The sequence below is a fragment of the Narcine bancroftii genome, chromosome 3, assembly GCF_036971445.1.
Source record: "Narcine bancroftii isolate sNarBan1 chromosome 3, sNarBan1.hap1, whole genome shotgun sequence".
In the NCBI taxonomy this organism is placed as follows: domain Eukaryota; kingdom Metazoa; phylum Chordata; class Chondrichthyes; order Torpediniformes; family Narcinidae; genus Narcine; species Narcine bancroftii.
In genome coordinates this window covers 226,193,385-226,215,943 of record NC_091471.1, presented here as the reverse complement: position 1 = coordinate 226,215,943, position 22,559 = coordinate 226,193,385, and the positions used below count along the sequence as shown (strand labels likewise).

Genomic DNA, 22,559 nt, shown 5'->3' with positions numbered 1-22,559 from the left:
CTGGAATGGCAGGAATGACTTATGAGGAAAGATTGCGCAAATTGGGATTGTACTCGCTGGAGTTTAGAAGATTGAGAGGGGATCTCATAGAGACCTATAAAATTCTGGCAGGACTGGACAGAATGGATGCAGATAGGATGTTTTCAATGATGGGAAAATCCAGAACCCGGGGCCATGGTTTGAGGATAATAGGCAAACCATTTAGGACCGAGATGAGGAGGAATTTCTTTACCCAGAGGGTGGTGAATCTGTGGAATTCATTGCCACAGAGGGCAGTAGAGGCAGGTTCATTAAATATATTTAAGAGGGAATTTGATATATTTCTTCAGTATAAGGGTATTAAAGGTTGCGGAGAGAAGGCGGGGACGGGGTACTGAACTTTAAGATCAGCCATGATCTGATTGAATCACGGAGCAGGCTCGAAGGGTCGAATGACCTACTCCTGCTCCTATCTTCTATGTTTCTAGGTCCGACCAGATAGGGATGAGAGGTTTCCTTTCTGCACAGTCATCAGGGAAATGTTTGAATTTTATAATTTGGCATCTGTAAACTGCCAAAAAATTTTATTTCCACGTGTAACTTGAGTTCCAATTCCTTCGACGAGCAGTTCAAACCTCTGAGGATCTAGTCAAGCGACAGAACTGCTGGGCCATCAGGATTTTGGATGCATTCCTGTAGGATGGGCTGCTGGACTGCAGCCTGGATGAGTCGCCTCTCAGGATCTCCTTCACCTCCAGGAAAAATCAACTGCTTTCTACCCTCAGAAATTTTTTTTTAATTTAATTTTTAACTTAGACCAACTGTCCGGTGCCACCCAAATACCCCCATTAATCATGACCCCGGTACCATTTTGAAGGGTGGGAGGAAACTGGTGGAAGCTCACAGGGAGAACTCCCTACAGACAGTGTCAGAGTCGAACTGGCAACGCGACTGGGCTACATGCTACGCTAATTGCAATTCAAGATAGTCAACACTCACACCCTGTTTGATTAATGTTTCTTTTATTATAAAATCCAATTGCATCTTAAAGCACCAGATTCTCATTGTTATTTTATTTTCTCATAGCCTGTAACCCTCCTTGCCGAGCCTGCGTTGGACCTGCGCATTCAGAGTGCATCAGTTGCCTCAAAATGGAGGAAACCATTGATGTTTATCGGGAAACCGATGGAGTGGTGCAGGGAGCGTGTGTGGCCAGTTGCAGGCCACGTTTCTTCGTGAGCAACGCTAAAGTGTGCACAGGTAAATGCTTTGTGTCATGTAATGTGATCGCAAATGTTCACTGATGATATTTGAGGAGCAGAGGCAGGTTTTAAGTTTGTATGCTAGATTGGTCCGAAGAGAAAGAGGAATGCTGCTGGGTTTTATTTTTCCGCAACAACAAAAGTTGGGTAATTCCATAAATAAGGTGTCGGTATTTATGAACTTGATGCAGGAGGATGACAGGTGAGTTTCAGAAATTGGTTTATTCTCTCTAATAATGATTAATGCCTCAAATTAAAATGTAACTTAATTTTCAGTTGTAACAAACGGGTTTCCAAGCAATGCAATTTCTCTGGTCTAACCTTACCGTGACATGATACATTCGGATACCTCACTGTCAATCACTGATGAAGTAATGCGGAAAAATGGTCTATTTCATGATCCACTGTGGTTCTTTACCAGGTACTTCTTGTAACTGCTTCCTTTCCTCAAATTTGACCCCATTAAACAGAGAAAAGTATAGTACAGAAACAGGCCCTTTACCCCGTGTGTCTGTGCTGAACATGATGTCCAAATCCAACTAAAAGTCTGCTGCTTGCACTTGATAGATACCCTTTCATATTCACGTGTCTGTCCAGAAGCTTCTTAAATGCTATGGTTGTAACTGCTTCCACTGGTACTCTTGGGAGCCCATTCCAGGCACCCACCTCTCCCTGTGTAAAATAGTTTCCCTTCAATTTCCTCTCCCTTACCTTAAACACTAGAGCAACTAATCTCAACAGGGGCCAGACGAGCCACCCCTGGGGGCCACAGCATATTTAAGGGTGGCGATGGGCCAAAATCCTATTTTCACCTGTTTCAAACAGGTGTTAGTCATACCAGTGCCCAAGAAGAGTGGAGTAACCTGCCTTAATGGCTATTGACCAGTAGCACTTACATCAACTGTGATGAAGTGTTTCGTAAGGCTGGTGTTGAAGCATATCAGCTCCTGTCTGAGTGGTGACATGGATACGTTCCAGTTCGCCTTTCATTGCATCAGATCGATGGCAGACCAATCGATCTGATGGCATCTCACTGGCTCTATCCAAAGGCCTGTAACACCTGGATAGTAAAGATGCAGTCATCAAAAATAAATAAAAAAATTTAAAAAAAGATGTTCTTTATTGACTATAGTTTGGGCATCATCCCCTTAAAACTGATCAGCAAACTCCAAGACCTGGGACTCAACACCCCTCTGTGTTATTGGGTCATTGATTTCCTCAGCTACAGACCACAATCAGTGAAGATTGGTAAGAACTTCTCCTCAACAATCTTCCATCAGTACCGGAGCACCACAGCCCCCTGCTCTATTCAGTTTACACCTGCGACTGTGTGGCTCGTCGCGACAATGACACCATCTACAAATTTGCCAACTGTACCACGGTAAAGGAAGGGGATGAGTCTGCACACAGGAGGGAGATTGAAAACATGACTGAGTGGTGCCCCGACAACCACCTCACATGTAACATCACCAAAACTAAGGAGCTGATTGTCGACTTCAGGAAGGGAAAGCCAGAGGAGTATAATTCAGTGATCATTGGGGGATCAGAGGTGAGCACATTTAAGCCCCCAGCTAATTCCTTAATCAAACTCTCAACTCACCATGGATCATATGCATCTGTACGTTGTGAATCAGCCTAGCATGAGTGTTCTTGGCAAATGATAGGCCAGAAGACATTACTAAAGTCTAATGAAGACTTTTTACTCCCCTAGTCCTGTTGAAGGAGTCTGGCCTGAAACATCGACCATTCTTCTTCTCCCAGTGATGCTGCTCGACCCACTGTTCTTCCTGCAGATTGGGTGCTGCTCCAGGTTCCGGCAGCTGCAGTCTGATGGGGGTCCACATTTCTGCTGTGCTCTCCTTGTTGGTCTTGTTGATGCCCACCTTTAAGTGTCAACGGTGAGGCTTTCTGAGGCACTTTGCTGCATTAATGAGTTCTATTCATTAATTACAATTGCTATTCATAATATAATTGTAAGTCTTTGTAACATAGTATTGTACAATGTGGCATAAGCACATTGTACAATGTGTATGAACTCATTACAGGTTTCCCCGCTATTCGAAAGTAGAACGTTCCTATGAAACCTTTCGTAAGCCAAAATGGCGTAAAGCGAAGAAGCCATTACCATTAATTTATATGGGGGAAAATTTTGAGCATTCCCAGACTCCCAAAAAATAACTTACCAAATTAGACCCTGAGGCTTTTCTGATACCTTAAGACTCGTCATGCTAGAGGGTGCACAAAATAAATCGAGATAAAGCACAGGCACAGTTCAGAGCTACGGAGAACTGAGGCTGAGCGAACGTCATTCCAGGGGAAGGAGCATGGCGGCCCCACTCTCGCTGCTTGCGATGCGCGCTGGCTCCACAACGGCTCACTGCAAAACAAACGCTGAAGGCTTGTTTTTGCCTTTTTCCCCTTTATCATCAAAGCGAGAATCCTCTTTGGCTTTGCGAAAACAGGTGCTAATGTTGGTCTCTCGTAAAAGCGAAGTGGCATAAAGCGAACTATCGAAGAGCGGGGGGATAAATGTATCCTTATTGTTATTTATTATCATTATTATTTATCACTGAGCTTTGCCTCCACTTTGTGAATGTATCAACGCTTATTGAGAACAAGCCAGGGTCATCTTGGAGGATCACTGCGGATGCTGTGATCTTTGTAATCTAACACTTGAGTACTTATAGAATGCTGTATTTGTAAAGATTCCTCCATTGGGTTGGTTTCCAAGCACGGATGACGTGAGCGACATTGAGAAATCTAGGGCATTTCGAAAGCCGAAGCTGTCAATGCTGCATCTACTAAGCAGGTCAGGTAGCACCTGTGAAGAGAGAAACGGTGCACATGTTTCTGGTGCAAGACCCTTGGTGAACTGGGTAACTGATTAAAAAAAAAGTGGGCAGTTTTAAGTTGCAGAGGCAATGAGGGAGAAAGGGTGAGTAGCCCTGAAAGGATAAGCAGAGGGCTGCCCAGGTGATGCTGATCATTGCAGACACATCTCAGTCACAGATGGATGAGGGCATGTTGAGAAGGAGGAAGTGCAGGGGCAGCACGGTTAGCGCCTGTGACCTAGGTTGAACTACGGGGCTGTCTGTGAGGAGTCTGTACCGTTACAAGCCCAGAGGACGCCAAAACCCAGCAGCAATAGATATTCACCACGATTAATGGTTAATAAACAAAAGTTGCTTTTAATTATCTTTAAACCTGCGAACAGAATCACACTTTAGCTTATCACTATTGACTTAACTCACCTAACTTAACCCCCATCTAATTCTAAGCGCACGTGTATGTAATGTGTGTGTAAGTTCAGAAAAGTTCTTTGATTCACAGTCCAATCTCACTTCTCATTCCTCCAAGTTCACTGGTTGGAGGCAATTCTTATACTGTGCACAGAATTTAACATGCATAAAGTTCACCAGGCTTTGGTGCTTGAAAGGTAAATCGTTACCACTCAGGAAGGTTCTTGTCGGTTTTCAGAGAGAGATTTGCTGAACACTGGACACCCACAACTGATTCCTTTTTAATCAGCTACTTCAGTGTCTTGCCGAAGAAATGTGCCCTCTCAGGATTCTCCAGATTATAACCTCTTTCTTTCAGGTCGCCACAGAGTTCCTTCTTGTTTCACTTAATTCAAGTGAAGCAGTTGACAGCCAGTCCTCTCCTCTTGCATGAATCACAAGGGCTTTGATCAGGCTGAACTAAGCACTCACAACCTGTGTTCCAAATGGGGTCTTTCCACAAGTTTGACAGCTTGTCCTGTTCCAGTCCTAACTGCTGTTGCTGTCTGTTACACTGGAGAACTGATCTTTGTCTGTCTCTGTCTGTCTGTCTGTCTGTCTGTCTGTCTCTCTCTCTCTCTCTCTCTCTCTCTCTCTCTCTGAAAGAAAGCCTGTTTGACTCTCTGCCTGCAAAACCACATGACCCTCCAAGAACAGCAAGTTCCACTCCCGACAGAATGTGGCTCCGACAAGTTCTTTAATCTGTTGCCTTTTTGTAAACAACAATCCATTAGTGAAGTCTCTTGGGCACTCTCCAAAGCGTTGGCAAAGACTGTTGGCCCCAACATGTCTAGCAGGAGCAGAGCTCCAGTCTTTTAAATGAGATCTGTTTGAAAGTATTTGTATGTGACCTACACTAAAACCCTGCCCCAATTTATCTCCCAATAACATGTATTTTCTGTCACAGTACGTTCTCCCTGTGTGGGTTTTCTCCGGTGAGGGGGGGAGGTATTACGGTTTCCTCCCATCCTCCAAACACATACTTGGTCAGCACGGGCTCATGGACCAGAAGGGCCTGTTAACCGTTCTGTATTAAATTTTTTTTTTAAATAAGCTAAAACTATGAAATACTGATGTTGGTGAAACCTGAGGCCAGAGGCTGGAAATGCCTGGCCCAGCAGGCAGTGTCTGTAGGGAGAGAAAGAGTTCGTATCTGTGCATGAGTAACTGATAACTGACAACACCAGAGAGAAAAAAAAATGAAGTAATTGGAAACTGCTGAATTGGATAAGGAGTTTAAAGTCTGTAATGTGGCTGAAGCTGAATCAGAACTGCAGCTGTTCAACAAATCCCCTTCTTTGCCCACACATTAGTGGTGACCATGTTATTGAAGCTTGGAGGAAAGTTGATCGTTGAACTGTGAGCTCATTTTAGTGAAAACGGCCTGGAAAATGTCCATTCCCATGTGGTGCTTTTTTTTTAGTTCGTTGACACTTTTTAGATGAGCCCCGTCACCATTGGGCAACATCTCTGAGGATATGTCCTGGAGCCTCCCGTGTCAATTCGATTGTGAAGGCAGCTCTCCAGTGGCTATCCTTCATGAGGTGTCTGAGAAGAGTCGGTATGTGGCTGAAGACTCTCGTAAACTTCTACAGGTGTGCCGTGGGCAGCATTCTGGCTGGTATGGAGGTGTCAGCACTCAGGACAAGAAAAAAAATCTCCAGAAGGTTGTGAACTTGACCTGTGATATCAGGGACACCAGACCTCACTCCATCGAGGATAACTACATCAGGCAGTGTCTTAAGAAAGCAGCCTCTATCCTCCACGACCCCCTCTGCTACCATCAGGAAAAAAGTCTCAGGAGCCTAAAGACGAGCGCTCAGCAGCACACTGCCATCAGATTCCTGAATAATCAATGAACTTCTTGTGCATATATTTTTGTAAGGTGGTTTACATGAATATTGGTGCAGCCACAAAACAACTAAGTACATGACTTGTTCGTGACAATGAATTCTGATTCAGATTCTGACAAGAGACTGCAGAATTGGAGCAAAAATCAAACTGCTGGAAGAACTCGTCTGATCAGGCAATACCTGCAGAAGGACCCGAAACAGTTCTCACCCTTTCTGCCTTCACCAAGCTTGACCTGGAGAATTCTTCCATCAGTTTGTTTTTACTTTCATCTCTTTCGAGGTACACTAACTGTGCTTGCGTGAGTTAAACCCACAAGTAGAAATGACCAGTGCAAGCCGCTTCCTTTGCCATGGCGTGAACACGTCGGTGTGTTGTGACTGAGCAACTTGAGGGATTCATTTCAACCAGCTCATTCTTTATAGCGTGTTTTAGCCCGGACCAAAATAGTTTCTGCATATTGGATACCCCTCAGGCGATTGTTTTGCACATTTGTAATTCCAGCATCTTTCAGCCACTCCGCCAGACCAGAAGGAGATCAGATATAAGTCGAAAGAGGGAAGAAAGATCATAGTGGTTGATTGATTGTGATGGATGCCAGCCAAACCTTATTTTGTTGGCATATTTTGAATTGCAATAATGAGATTTCTTGTGTATTTTTTGCATTTATTTTATTGCTCCAAATTTAAGCTCCATTACCCTGTGCTTTATAAATAGCTTGACGTTATTGAAGTAATTTTGCTTCATTTTTTTGCTTTTATACATCCCCTCCAGATTTTTCGCCTGCAGCTGTTGATATTTACTCCATGTACTGCATTTGCTTTCCAAAATTTCTCTTTCACATTTGAGCCGGACAGTGTATGTTCTGTCATTGAGGGAGAGAACCACCACAACAGTTTCCAATTTTATTTTCTCGGAACTGGGAATCTAGAGGTGTTGAGTTCCTTGCAAAACAATTGGCAAATTGTTTGGAGCATCTGAGAATGAAATATTGTTGCATCTCAGCAAACACATATTTTGAAAAGGTAGCAAGTCATTTGAAGAGTAACCAAGAGACAAATGGGATGTGAAGTTCTGAATATTAATGAATGTTTTGTGTGTATCTCCTCTTGCATACAGAGTGTCATCCCACGTGCTTAAACTGCACAGGGCGCAGCCCTCAGAACTGCACAGCATGTTCTTCGTCGAGAGTCCTACATGAAAGCAAATGCCTCCTCACATGCCCTGAAGGATTCTACAGTCAAGACAAAGCCTGTTACCGTACGTCTGTTTCCTTCAAGTTGTACAGTTCAAGTACTTCTGCTTCTGCTTGCACTTGTTTCCTTTAGATCTGACTGCACTGTCCTGTTTTACATATTAATAGATGCATTTAAAATTTGTTATTCAGGAATAAGAATCCTGCGATTCTCAAAATATATTGTTCAGTTTGTTGTCAAGAACAAATCATTAGTTAAGGGATTCAAACGTCATATTTTCAAGTTTTCTGATGATACTGAAGGAGATGGAATTTTGAAAATGAAGGAGGATTTAAAGAGGGTTCAAGGGAAATGTGGACAAAATCATTGAGGGAGAATGTAGCAGAAGGAAAATGAAATGGGGACAATGTCAGGTCATCTGCTTTGGCATTCAAAGCAGAAAGTCAGCTTTGTTATCAGTAAAACATTGGATAGAGGGATGTTCAAATGGATCATATCTTGTCACAAGTGGTTGAAAGCCAACATGCAGGTGTAATAAGGAAAGTATGTCCTACATTATTACAAGATGATTGGAATATTGGAATGGTCAATTTTTACAGCAATTTTATTGGGCCTTGGTGAGACAGTATGTGGAGTAATATACTTTACTGATATCTAGAATTCAAATAATGGCAGCTCAAGCAACAGACAAAAAAAAATTGTGGAAAATAAATAGGTAAAAAAATACAGATGTTTAAAATTGGTGCCCCTAGTGGTTAGTTTTCCAATCACACATCATGCAATCTCAAGCAACCGTAAAATTCACTTATCTGGCATCTACCGAATCCCATAGGTGCCCGATACCAGGGTTTTTTACTGTACTATAAAAGGAGGCAGATGCCACAGTGAAGATTGACCTGAGCTGGTTCCAGGAGCGACGATTTTGGCACTTCAGGAGAGATTGCATGGACTGGGCCTTGGTCTCCATTCTTACTGAGGCTGAGAAAATACTTTCAGGGTGTAACAGATTGGATGCAAGGAGTAGATTTTAGACAGAAATGGGGAGGAGCGATTTTTGTCAGAGATGTGAACCTGTGGAATCCACTGCCCAAGGAAGCAGTCGAGGCTGCCTTCAATGCACTTAAGGTACAGGTAGATAGATTGTTGAAGAATAGGGCAATTGATGACTCTGGGGAATCGGTGCGTAACCAAGACCACGGCCAAATGAACCGTGTTCTCATTGAATGGTGGAGCAGCCTTGAAGGGCAAGATGACTGACTTCAGCTCTGATTTCTTACGTTATTATGATTTGGAGGCTACAGTCTCGGAATCAGCCTTTATAGTTCTGAGTTGAGGCGAAATGTCATCATTCTGAGGTCAGCGTGCTGACTTGTTGAGTTCTTCAAAAAGAAATTTCTAAATTTTTAGGAATTGACGGATGTGGGAGAGTGCAAGATAATAGTGCTGAAGTGTAAAATCTGGCAGGATGGACACGGGAGCAGGATGGGCCACATGCTCCCATTTCTTACATGGATGCTAGATGATGGAGGATAAACTCTTAATAACACCCGACTGCGACTGGTGGAGTTCACGTGTGGTTATCCATTTTAAATCCCACCCATTCATCTCTGTTCCCATAAAGCAGAATTTTTTCCCACAGGAAGCAAATGCAAGTGCAGTGGTGAACGAGTGTCCGAGAACACAAGACTGTGACAGGTACGAGTAATTAATAAAAACCCAGAGGAATGATGGGCTTCAGACCAGCAGAATGGAAAATAGAAGGGAGAAAGTAATAGTACCATCTGAACCTTGGGGAAAAATGTATTAGATTTATTAAATGTATTTGTTACATCACGCGCACCGAGGTAGTGAAAAAAATTCATTCAAAGACTAGCAAAGAATCACTGCCCTCCAGTGCTATATTGCAAAAAAAAGAGAGAAGGAAGAAAGGACGTCTGTTCAGCAGTCAAGGATCATGCTTCCACCGCTTGACAGCATATCCACTTCCCCCATAATCACTGTAATCCACGTGGCCACAGACTCTGCTATTGGTCCTCTTGTTCCCTCAAGGCAGTTTAACCCGAACAATACAAGGTCGTCACGAGCCCCTTTCATGCTCGCAAGTTGTCCCAGAAATTAATGGCCTATTCGTCTTTAAAGTGTCCAGTGTGAAAGCAAAATCAGCTCAACGTTGACTTCTGATGACGTCATCTCACGCTGGGGATTGACGACCCAAATCCCTCGTACAATCCCCGGTGTCTGCAGACGCCTGCATTGCAATTATTCAAGTGTGAAATGGGTAATTGCCTTGTGGGGTGGATTGAAATGACTCAAGTTTTTGCATGAGTGCAAGAACGTGAAAGAAGAAAAGATTAAAATCAAGGTATAAACTTTGCCGTGGGAAAGTCACAGCAGGAGAGCGGAAATAAATATCAATAAATACCAATAGCGGAAAATTTTTAAACAGCGTGGGAAAGTTGGTTGCGCTATAGCACACTATTTATATAGACCGTAGGAAAACACAAAGGAGGACCTGACTTCCCAAAATGCCATGTGGCAGAGAAACCATTCAACGAATGCTCCATGCGTGCAGCTGTACATACAACTCTTTCTTTGCCTCATGGAATTCTGAGAGGGTAGGTCCACCATCACTTTTTCTCACAATATTTATAAATCCCACTTTCCCAACTTGCTACCAACTTTCCCAAGCTGTATAAAATGTGTGCAAAAGCACTACAAACTTTCCCACTCTGTTTAAAAATTGTCTGCTATTGCTATTTATTGCTCGCACTTTTCCACGGTTTATATTGGTCTGCCCAACAACAGGCGCTGAAGGGCTTATTTATGTTATAATTAGGCATGATTAATTTTGTTCCAATGTAAGATCATAATACATTGATCTAGATTTAGGGCAGGACCACCATCACTCGATGCGTCATGACAGCACCAGTAGAAGGTAGAACAGTCCTAACCCCGGGGATGGCTCCTTGCAAATGTGAAAGTGTTCAGTGACCCAGTTAGGGAAAGTCAAGTGTGAAAAGTCAAACCCCCCATTCCTATCCTGGGTCACAAAACGGCCAATTTAGTGGGACGCAAGGGTGAAAGGGGCTATGAATTAATTCATAAGGTCAGCTTGGATGTAAGACATTCGTATTCAAGTCAAGTTTATTGTCATCTGATAGCACAAGTACAACCCATATAGACAGCGTTCTTCAGCCCTCAGTGCAAAACATGCACCCAACCAGACATAGCACACGTATAGACAAACAATACATCTGCAGGACAAGCATCCATATTAATACATATTGTTTCGAAAATGTGAGAGTCTCAGAGGGTTAGTGTGAGCAGTTCCTTTGGTCACTCAGCATTCTCACTGCCTGTATGTTGGAGTGGTCTGACTGAGATGCCATATGTGATTCACCATGGCAGACACTGGAAAAGAATTTCCTCCGAATTCTCAGAGGGCAGAATCTTAAAATCAGAGCAAATGAAAAAAAGGCACTGTTCCATACTTCCAGTTTAGTGGAAATGTGGTTGCTTCTTTCACAAAGAAGGGAGTGTTGGGTCAGCTGAGTTTTATTTGTCCGGGTAATTAAAGGCGGTGGCATAAAGGCAAGAGGATGAAGCCCCAAGATCGTCACTGGTCATGATTTCATTGAATGGGGGAAGGGGACACCATAGGTCGCATTGCTTACCTGTATTCTTCCTAAATTTCAGCCATTAGGGGTTGAGGGCAACGTACATCGTTGCAAGGAGTCGGATGGGTCAAACATTTTCCCCTTCCTGAATATGAACGAAAATTGCTGAAAATACCTGCTTGGTAAGGCAGTGTCGGTGACAATGTAAATACTGCTCATGTCTGGAGTTAATGCCAATGAGGGCTTTAGTCTCACTATCACTGGGGTAAGGATGGAAAGTTCATGCTCGTGACAAGGATGGGTGACGGTGTAACAATGGGCTCAGAACAGATTGGGTCTGGCTGTTGTTGCATCAGGATGACATGAGAAATTGCAGAGCATAACACTCTCACCTGAGCAGGATGAGAAGATATGGAGAACATAAAACAAAGATTATTACAGCAGGTTGTTGTGCCGACCCATCTAAACAAACTCAACAATCTTCATCTTCCTTACCTCACACTCAGAAACCTCTATTTTTCTTCCATCCACATGCCTGCCTGAGAGTCTTTTAAATGCCCCTATTGGACCAGCCTCACCACTATACCTGGCAATGTATTCTAGGCACCCACTACTCTTTGTGTGGAAAAACTTACCCCTGATGTCTCCACTAAATTTCCTCCCTTCAAGGTATGGTACACAGATGTCATCTGGTAATTTTTAAAAAAATGATTTAGACATACAGCCCTGTAAGAGGCCAATTGGCCGGGCTGCCCAATTTACAGACCATTAACCTACGTCCCGGTATGTCTTTGAAGGTTGGGAGGAAACCGGAACCCATGGAGAAACCCCACACAGACACAGGGAGAAGGTTCAAATTCCTTATAGGTAGCATGGGATTTAAACCCAAGTCCAGTCTCAATCGATGGTGCTGTAAAGGCATTGCGCTGACCATTATGCCAACTAAGTCAGCTCTTCTCCTTGTCCACTTCAAAGAAAATAACTAGCTCTGTTAATCTTGACCTCATAAAACGTGTCTCCAGTCCAGGCATCATGTTGGAAAATCACTACACCCTCTCCATAGTTTCCACATCCTCCTGGCATGAAGCAACCAGAACTGATCACAATATTCTAAGTGCGGCCGACCGGGTTTTTATAGAGCTGCAACATTACTTCGTGGATCTGGAAATGAATCCTCCTCACAAATGAAGACCATGATATAATAGGCCTTTTTAACCATCCTATCAAGCTGGGTAGCTATGGATTTGGACCCAAGGGACCCTCTGTTCTTCCACACTGTAAAGAATCATGACAATAACCATGTAATCCACCTTCAAGTTGGAACTTCCAAAATGCCTCACTCCATACTTTTCCAGATTGAACTCCATCTATCACTTCTCTTCCTCCTGTCTATATCCTATTGTAACCTACGACAACCATCTACATGATCCGCAACACCTCCAGGCTTCGTGTCTTCTTACCCATCCTTCCACTTCTTTATCTAGGTAATTTATATAAATCATGAACAGCAGGGGTCCCAGAACAGAACCCTGTGAAACTCCACTAATTACTGCCCTCCAGGCAGAATATGTTCCATCTACTTCTACCCTCTGCTTTCTGCATGGAAGCCAATTCTGAAGCCAAGATTCCATGCCACATCTCTTTCTGAATGGGCCAACCATGGAAGAATCCTGTTCAATAATTTGTCTACCAGTAATACTGGTCTATAATTCCCAGGATTCTCCCTGTTACCTTTTTTTGCTAAGAGACAACATTTGCCATTATCCGATCTCTGCTACATCCTCTGTAGTCAGGGAGGATGGAAAGTTCATTGCCAATGCCCCAGTGATCACTTCCCTTGATTCCTGTAGTAACCTGGGGTATATCTCATCATGTCCCAGGGATTTAACAATCCAAATATTTTTAAGAAAATCCAGCACTTCCTCTTTCTCAACCTCAACATACTTCACATGTCTATTAAGTCAAGTCAAGTTTATTGTCATCTGATTGCACAAGTACTGTGATCTTTGGCTTGGCTTCGCGGACGAAGATTTATGGAGGGGGTAAAAGTCCACGTCAGCTGCAGGCTCGTTTGTGGCTGACAAGTCCGATGCGGGACAGGCAGACACGGTTGCAGCGGCTGCAGGGGAAAATTGGTTGGTTGGGGTTGGGTGTTGGGTTTTTCCTCCTTTGCCTTTTGTCAGTGAGGTGGGCTCTGCGGTCTTCTTCAAAGGAGGTTGCTGCCCGCCAAACTGTGAGGCGCCAAGATGCACGGTTTGAGGCGTTATCAGCCCACTGGCGGTGGTCAATGGGGCAGGCACCAAGAGATTTCTTTAGGCAGTCCTTGTACCTTTTCTTTGGTGCACCTCTGTCACGGTGGCCAGTGGAGAGCTCGCCATATAACACGATCTTGGGAAGGCGATGGTCCTCCATTCTGGAGACGTGACCCATCCAGCGCAGCTGGATCTTCAGCAGCGTGGACTCGATGCTGTCGACCTCTGCCATCTCGAGTACTTCAACGTTAGGGATGTAAGCGCTCCAATGGATGTTGAGGATGGAGCGGAGACAACGCTGGTGGAAGCGTTCTAGGAGCCGTAGGTGGTGCCGGTAGAGGACCCATGATTCGGAGCCGAAAAGGAGTGTGGGTATGACAACGGCTCTGTATACGCTTATCTTTGTGAGGTTTTTCACTGTGATAGATTATGCTAAATTGTATATAGATATGTTTTAAAGGAGATAAATTGTGGCAGGTTATTTAGTGTAGGTCACATACAAACACTTCACAACAGTTAAAATGCCAGAGCTCTGCTCAAGTCACACAGTGCAGGCTCCAGGTGTCATTGCAAAAACTTTGAAGAATGCCTAAAGGTACTTCATGAGTAGGTGTTAATTGGACGTGCTTTGGATGAGTAATGGATCATTGTTTTGGAAAGTAACAAATGAATAAACTCAGAAGATTGGGTCCGGAGACACAGTCTGTGTGAGTGCAATTTCCTGTATGAGAAGGTCATGGTTTTTCTGTCATTGAGAGAGAGAGAGAGAATTTAGTTCTACAGTTCAGCAGCAGCAGCTGGGACTGGAAAAGGACAAGCTGACAAGCTTGTTGATAAACCCCATTTTGAAGATGGATTGTGAGTTCTTAGTTCAACCTGGTCAAAGCCCTTGTGATCCATACAAGAGGAGATGGCTGGCGGCATAATGTTTCACTTGAAATAAGGGAAACAAAAAGGAACTCTGTGGTGATCTGAAAGAAAGAGATTGTCATTTGAAAAGCCCAGATGGGGCAAGTTTCTTCGGCAAAACACTGATGTGGCTGATCGGAAGGAATCAGTTTGTGTCCAGCGAGCAAAAAATCCCTCTCTCTGAAAACAGACAAGAACTTTCCTGAGCGGTAACCATTTACCTTTCAAGCACCAAAACCTGGTGAACTTTATGCATGTTAAATTCTGTGCACAGTATAAGAATTGCCTCCAACCAGTGAACTTGGAGGAGTGAGAAGTGAGATTGGACTGTGAATCAAAGAACTTTTCTGAACTTGCACACACATTATATACACGTGCACTTAGAATTAGAAGGAGGTTAAGTTAAGTAAGTTAAAGTTTGATCCTGCTTTCATATTAAAGATAATTAAAAGCAACTTTTGCTTAAGTAACCATTTGTCTTGGTGAATATCTATTGCTGCTGGGTTTTGGGGTCCTCTGGGCTCGTAACAGTACACCTGAAAAACAGCATTCTCCGGTCCTTGGTGCAAAGTAGGCAGACACAGAACTGGACATAACACTCATAAAGACAAACAATACATATGCAGGACAAGTATTCATAGAAATAAATATAACTTCATAAGTATGAGAGTCTTGGATGGTTAGTGTAAGCAGTTCCTTTGTATGCCATGGGAAGAAACTGTTTCTCATTGCTGTCTCTGAGACCCAATGGGAGCAGTGGAATGTTGATGTGTGGAAGGGGTTCTCAATGATTTTGCACTCCCTCTTCAGCCAAAGATCCCAATAAATCACATTGCTGGGGGTGGGGGGGTGGGGGGGGGGGGGAAGCGGGGTGTTGCGGAAGGGAAACTATCGTGCTCCTCTCTGTGAAACTTATGGTCCTGTGGATTGACCCCAGCCCCAATCTATTTCTCTGCAGCAACCGTACCACACTGTGATGCAGCTGACCAGGAAGGTACCAATAGAGCTCCTGTACAAGGCTGACATTATGCCACCCGCTAGCCTTGCCCACTTCAGTCTTCTCAGGATGCGCAGTCGCTCTTGCACCTTCCTGACAAATGAGGAAATGCTGTGAATCCACGACAGGTCACTAGTCAAATGAATTCCAAAGAATTTTGTGCTCTCTTATAACAAAAACGACACAGTAATATCCCTTTTAGAAGAAATGCTAGCACAGTACAAACAGAATCTCTGTTAATACCACACACATCCACAGGATGTGGTGCAGCCTCTATCCTCAAGGACCCTCACACCCAGGCCGTGCCCTCTTCACACTGTACCATCAGGAAGGAGGTAGAGGAACCTGAAGACGAACACCTGATCAACACAGAAACAGGTTCTTCCCCTCCTGTAATGGAGGATTTAAACCATGCTTTTGCTTATGCAAGGCTGAGTATCAGTAACCTACTTTGAGAATAATGTAAGAATCAGCAGACATAAGCTAAATTCCACCATGGGGCCCAGAGATGCAGTTATCTGACAAAAAAGACATCTGGCACCAAGAATGTTTAATCTTCCTGCTTGTTAGCTGGTTGCTGTTTCAGATTGATGGGATTTTGTTGGTCGCAGATAGTCCAGCAAGACTTTGCAGCTAAGTAGATCATTGTATTCAAAGTGATAAGCTAGAAAAAAGTTGTGGTATTTGATAGAAGCCTCGGCTGCTCGGTTATCTTTTTTTTGTGCTGGGAATAGGTGCTTGGGTAAGCAGTTTTTGGGTAATATAAGCAATGGTCCCGCTGCTGAAGTTTCAGACACCCTGAGGGGTGGCAACATCTCTCAGCAAGAAGAAGATCTTATAGAGTCTAACCAACGTCCCGGTCGGGGGAGGTGGAGAAGCTGCTACCGGCGCCCCGGCAACCTACTACAAGTGTGCAGTCGTTGCCTCGCTCCGGCAGTTGGGACCAGTCCAGGCGTTGATAAGTATAATTGGGAAGGGCTTGCATATTGTAGTTTGAAATCAACTTTAGATTTTGTAATAAAGATTTGTATAAACTGAAGTGCTCTCAGCGTGTCTGTCTGTTTTCTTTCGGTAGCTCAAACACTGTGACCAATCTAAAATGAACAAAGCGAGAAAGCACAGAAAATACCTCACTTTCTCTTATTTTTCTGCAAAGTTTATTTATTTTTTAATGTAATTTGTGGCAATATTTGCATCTGTGGTGTTGCTGCAAAATTTTGTGGCTTGTTGATGACTATAAATTCTGATTCTGCCATGTATGTATTGATTGGTGCACCCAGACTGGACCTGCCTTCTGGCTGTTTTACATATGTATTAAGCTCCATTGATGCAATACCTTATCCAAAGATGCTCACTTGCATTTTTTTCTCTTCCACTCTAGCTTGTCATCCTTCTTGTAAAGGATGTCATGGCCCATCGGACGCGGACTGTATGACGTGCCACCCTCATGCTACCTGGCTGAATGGATATTGTAGAACTGGCTGCAGTGAGGGCCAGTACTTGAATCAAGTTGGGTACTGTGTTGGTAAGTGAGTGGATTAATTGGGCATGACAAATCCAAAAACTTCCTCTCATCTTGGAACACATCCCTGAGGTTATCTGGTGCATCTTCCTCTACCTCGGTGTGGCCTCATGTAATTGGGAAACTGTCTGCTCCTGCGGCCTGGTTGATCTCGAGTTGAGTTAAGGCCTTTTTGATTTCTTAATCGGGGATGGACTGGGTCGTTGATGGGTAATAGAATCCAGGAGTCCCATCAAGGTCAGAGTAATAGTTGAGGAGAACATGGAATGAAGAGCACTACATCAGAGTGCAGGCCCTTCAGCCCTTGATGTTGTGCTGACCCATGTATTCCTTTAAAAAAAAGTACTAAACCCTCCGTACCCCATAACCCTCTATTTTTCTTCCATCCATGTCTCTGAAATGCCCCAAATATTTCAGCCTCCACCACCATCCCTGGAAAGGCATTCCAACAACCTGCAATTCTCTGCATTTAAAAAAAAAACTTACCTCTGATGTCTCTCCTAAACTTCCCTCCCTTCACGTTGTATGTATGTCCTCTGGTGTTTGCTGATCCTGCCCAGGAAAACAGGCACTGGCTGTCTACCCTATCCATGCCTCTCATAATCTTGTAGACCTCTATCAATTCTCCTCTCATCCTTTTACAGTCCAAAGAAAAAGAGTACCAACTTTGCTAACCTTGCCTCATAAGACTTATTTTCCAATCCAGGTAACATCTTGGTAGATCTTTTCTGCCCCTTTTCCATGGCTTCCACATCCTTCATATAATGAGGTGACCAGAAATGAACACAATACTCTCAGTTTGGTCTTACCAGAGATTTGTAGAGTTGCAACCATGACCTCTCTACTCTTGAATTCAATCCTCCTATTAAAATGAATCCCAGCATCCCATATACCTTCTTAACTATCCTATCAACCTGGGCGTGACCTTGAGGGATGTATGGATTTGGACCCCTTGGTTTCTCTGATCATCCTCACTCTTCAGAAACTGACCATTAACCCTATACAATTAACCCTGAACATTGAAGCATTTGTTCCACTGGTCACTCATCCTCCGAATCCCTGATAAGTTTGCTCCCTTTTTACATCCTTCAGTGTGGTGGGGCCTTCAATGCTAAAGCTATAGATGGGGACAGAGAAGAGACCACAACTGTCATGGCTTGAAATGAGCAACTGAACCTCCTGCTGTCTGGTCATCTGCCAAGATCTGAAGGTCGTTGATTTCTCCTCGACCTACACCTTCATCTGCTTGTGATTTTTTTTTTATCCTTCTTGAATAAAAAATGATGTTTCCAATCCAGGAACAGCTTATTTTTCCGTTAATTAGCTCCTGGATATCTTTGGAATACTCATCAAAGTAGACAGTTTCTTTTGGAAGAACCAATAGTCTTTTCACATGTGACTTCAGGAGAGCCCTGGAGCTGTGCATATTTTGTGGCTCCTGAGGGCGGGTTGTCTGTGAGGTGATGCCTGTGAGCATCTTCGTTCTGTCTTCAGCAACAACAAGGACCTTCCAGTGTCCAACCACTTCAATTCCTTCTGTCCATCGGAGTGACCAGGCCCAAATTGGGAGATCGCTTCGCTGAGCACCTTCGCTCCATCTGCAACAGTAACAGAGACCTCCCAGTCACCAACCACTTCAGTTATGTGTCACACACTCACATTCTGTCCATAGCCTTATGTACTGTCCCACCAAGACCACCTGCAAATTGGAGGAATCTTTGTTCTCTCTGGGCACTCTCCAGCTAGATGGCCTTAACATGGACTTTTCCAGTTTCTGCTAACCTGCTCCCCCCTTCCCTCCCCCCTTTCCAGTTCTCCTCCCTCCTTTCCCCCTCCCTTCACACAACCACCCCTTCTCGCCTTGATCTCTGCTGTCCCCTCCCTCCCTTCTCCACCTATCACCTCCTGCCTTGCGACCTCTCCCCCCCCCCCCCCCCCCACTTTCCCCAACTTACTCCTTTGTTCGGACATCTACCGACATTTCCCCATACCTCGATGAAGGGTTCAACCCCAAAAGATTGTGTATAAAGGACCCTGTTTGACCTGCTGAGTTTTTTCAGCATTGTGTTTTTCCTTCAGTTCTACACACCTTTATCACATTGATATGTCTGTCCATGGCCTCATGTATTGCCAAAAAGAGGCCACCCACAAAATGGCGAATCAGCACCTTTAATTCCGTCTGGCTACTTTCCATCCAGACGGCATCAACATCAACTTTTCCAATTTCCATTCACCCCCTCCCCAGTCTCTCTCTTTCCCTCGGCCTCTGACTTCTTCTTTCCAGCTCCCCACCCCATTCCTCCTTTCAGAGAGCTAGACCTAGTCCCCTGCCCTTTCCCCGTCACTTCTCAGCTTCTTTCTCAGTCTCCCTCCTACTGGTATCCATCGATTATCTCTTATCTATTAGCCTGTGCCCCTCTCCCCCACCTCCCCCCAGCTTTTTGATTTTCGACATTCCTGACAAAGACCCAAAGTGTCGACTGCCTTTTACTTCCTACGGATCCTGTGTGACGTGCTGAGTAACACTTTTGTCGACTGCAGTAGACCCTAGCATCTGCAGATTCCCTTCTTTGAGAAGGGCTAACTTTGCAGTGTTCTGATATTGATCTGCTTGGGCCAGGGATTCTGTGGACGCGGTGTTTTGGGGGCCAGGTTGATGGATATTTCAGAAGCTGGCCTGTCTAACAGTAACTTGGTGGATATTATTGGTACCTGTGCTGGCTCTGATGACGCAGGCATATCTTTGGGTTCCTCCCTTGGACAATGATGTAACTTAAGTGCTGGCGATCAGACTGGGAGTATTGCCATCTTGTCATGTGCTTGTTCCCTTTATGAGATAGGATGTTTGTTCTGATATGATACGACTGTGCCCTAAGCATTTTGTGCAGAGGCCGTCTCTGAGTTCGAGAAAATTAAAATCGGCATCCACAGAAAGAGGAACAGAACCTCAGGTCTGAGATCTGGAGTTGCAGACCCCACTGTTTCTCTGCCTGACCTCTTGGTAGTTGGCCTTCCCAATCTTTTTATGCCCATTCATACCTCAATAGAGGGTTGTATCATTGCTCAAGTAGACACAAAAATCTGTAGACATGATGGATGAAGTAAAACACACAATGCTGGAGAAACTCAGCAGGTCAAATAGTGTCCTTTATGTCGTAAAGGTGAAAGTACACAACTGTCGCTTTGAGCTTGAGGCTCTTCATCAAGGTATGGAAAAATGTTAAGGTATGGAGATCGCTTTGCTGAACACCTCCACCGTCCGCACCAGTGACAGAGACCCCCCCCCCCCACCCCAATGGTGAACCATTTAAGTTCTGTATCACACTCCCATACTCGCGTGTCTGTCCATGGCCTTATGTACTGCCCCACCAAGACACCCGCAAATTGGAGAAACAACACGTGATTTAACATCATCTAAACAGATGACATTAACATCAACTCTTCCCTGTTCTCCTCTTACCCCTCCCTCCGTCCCTTCCCCTTTCCAGTTCTCCCTCCCTTCACCCAGCCACCTTTCCTCCCCTTGATCGGTGCTGTCCCCTCCCTCCCTTCTCCACCTATCTCCTTCTGCCTTTGTGACAACCCCCCCCCCCCTTACTCTTTGGTTCGGGTGCCTTCCAACATTTTTCCAAACCTCGATGAAGGGTTTAAGCCTGAAACGTTGGTTATGTATTTTAACCGTTGCTATAAAAAGGACACTGTTTGACCTGCTAAGTTTCTCCAGCATTGTGTGTTTGTATCATTTCCCACCTTAGTGTTGAGGCCACTCAGAAAGACCTGTTTGTCTCCCTTTGGGATACAGACTGTGGCTTGTCCAGGGTCAAAGGAGAAATCCTTCTTGGAGTTAGCTGAGGCTTCTAGATTTAGAGTATATACGCCGATGACTGCCACATGTTGGAAGGAACCGAGAGGGATCAATTCTGCGAGGGAAGTTACAGGGCTGTCTTATTATTGACAGCGATGCTCACTCCTTGAAGTCAAGCTTATTTTTTAAGTTTGTCCCCACCCCACACCCCCCCACCCCCCCGAAGAAAATCTACCCACGGCCTTATTTTTAAACTGGCCTTTGTGCCTCGCTCAGTTATTATGATGTTGATGTCAAGGTGCCGTGGTCCTTGGGTGTGATGGCATCATCACTGCTTGTAGTCCATGAAGATCCAGACATTCCTGATTCCGAACTTCACCTTGTCGAGTGGCAACTGCCTGCGTGTGCTTCTGTTCACCATGGTTGGCTGTTGCATAGTGGTTCCTGCACAGGCTTCACCGGGTATGTCTTTTGATCTATTGCAAGTGGTTCAAAACCAGGCTCTACAGCAGGTGTATTAACATGTAAAAGTGAGAAGTCCTGCAGGCACCTCCTGTCATGTGGACAACTGGTCACACACACCTGCATGGCCTCATACATTCCAGCAGAGAGTCCTTGCCCATTTACACCTTCTTTGCTTCTCATCCTGTCACTGGCTTCCAAATTCATGCCATACTTGTGTCCTGTGGCACTCCTCGGCTCTGATACATTTTTTGTCCTCCTACACACTCGATCCGCGCTCCCGACTCTCAGCTCTGGCCTTATGTCTGGCCACATTCCCAGTTCGTGGTTCCTGATGAAATGGAGCCCTGAGCCGTCGGATTTTACAGTGCAAAAAAGGACACTCCAGCCCAACTTGTCCACAATGATCATGCTGTCTCTCCAACTTTGACCAAATTATCCCTGGGTTTGGCCATAATATTACGAGTCCAGAGGACCCCAAACCCCAGCAGCAATAGATATGCACCAAGACAAAGGGTTACTTAAACAAAAGCTGCTTTTAATTATCTTTGAACATGAAAATAGAATCAAACTTTAACTTATCTCTATTGACTCACTTAACCTAGTTAACCCCCTTCTAATGCTAAGCACATGTGTGTGTAAGTTCAGCAAAGTTCTTTGGTTCACAGTCCAATCTCACTGGTTCCAGGCAATTTTTGTACTGTGCACAGAAGTTAACATTAATAAAGTTCACCAGGCTTTGGTGCTTAACAGGTAAATGGTTACCACTCAGAAGGGGTCTTGTTGGTTTTCAGAGAGGGAGTTTTTCTTGTTCCAGGACATCCACCACAGAGTTCCTTTATGTTTCACCCATTCCAAGGGAAACACCAGACAGCCAGTCCTCTCCTTTCACCGGGCCGTCTTCCAAAGCTTGTCAGCTTTGGAACCGATGTTTGTGTCTCTCTCCTCTCTCTCTCTCTCTCTCTCTCTCTCTCTCTCTCTCTCTCTCTCTCACACCCTCCTCTCTGAGAGCAAAACCTGTTTTTTTCTGCTCTCTGCTTGGAAAGATCACCCGGCTCTCTTGACAGCAAGTTCTGTTTTCCAGACAAAACTGTCACTGCCTGTTGTTACATTTGTTGACTTTTGCAAACAACAGTCCATCATGAGTCTCCTGCAAAAATTCTATGTTTTAAAGTGTTTGTGTGTGACCTGCTCTAACAAACCTTTCCCAATTTATCTCCCAAACACCTCGATATACTCTGTCACAATATTCCTGTAAACATTTCCTATCCATGATTTAAGAGGGGGCTGGGGGCAAGAAGGGTGAGAGAAGGTCCTTGGGCACTGAAGGCTTCCTGATCATGTCAGAGGTATGGATCTGGAGCTTGGGTTGCTATGGAATTGAACAGGAGGTTGAGAGAGCGCTGGAGATGAATCCACAAGCACTCAG

General features: G+C 44.4%; 1 protein-coding gene across 1 annotated transcript in view; it reads left to right on the top strand.

Moving 5' to 3' along the window:
- Positions 1-22,559, top strand: part of fras1 (Fraser extracellular matrix complex subunit 1) — a 642,015-nt gene that overhangs the window by 353,890 nt on the left and 265,566 nt on the right. Inside the window, exons 18-20 of the mRNA XM_069926766.1 lie at positions 1,066-1,239; positions 7,490-7,630; positions 16,723-16,866. Coding sequence (XP_069782867.1) covers positions 1,066-1,239; positions 7,490-7,630; positions 16,723-16,866 — 459 coding nt within the window. The remainder of the gene's footprint in view (positions 1-1,065; positions 1,240-7,489; positions 7,631-16,722; positions 16,867-22,559) is intronic.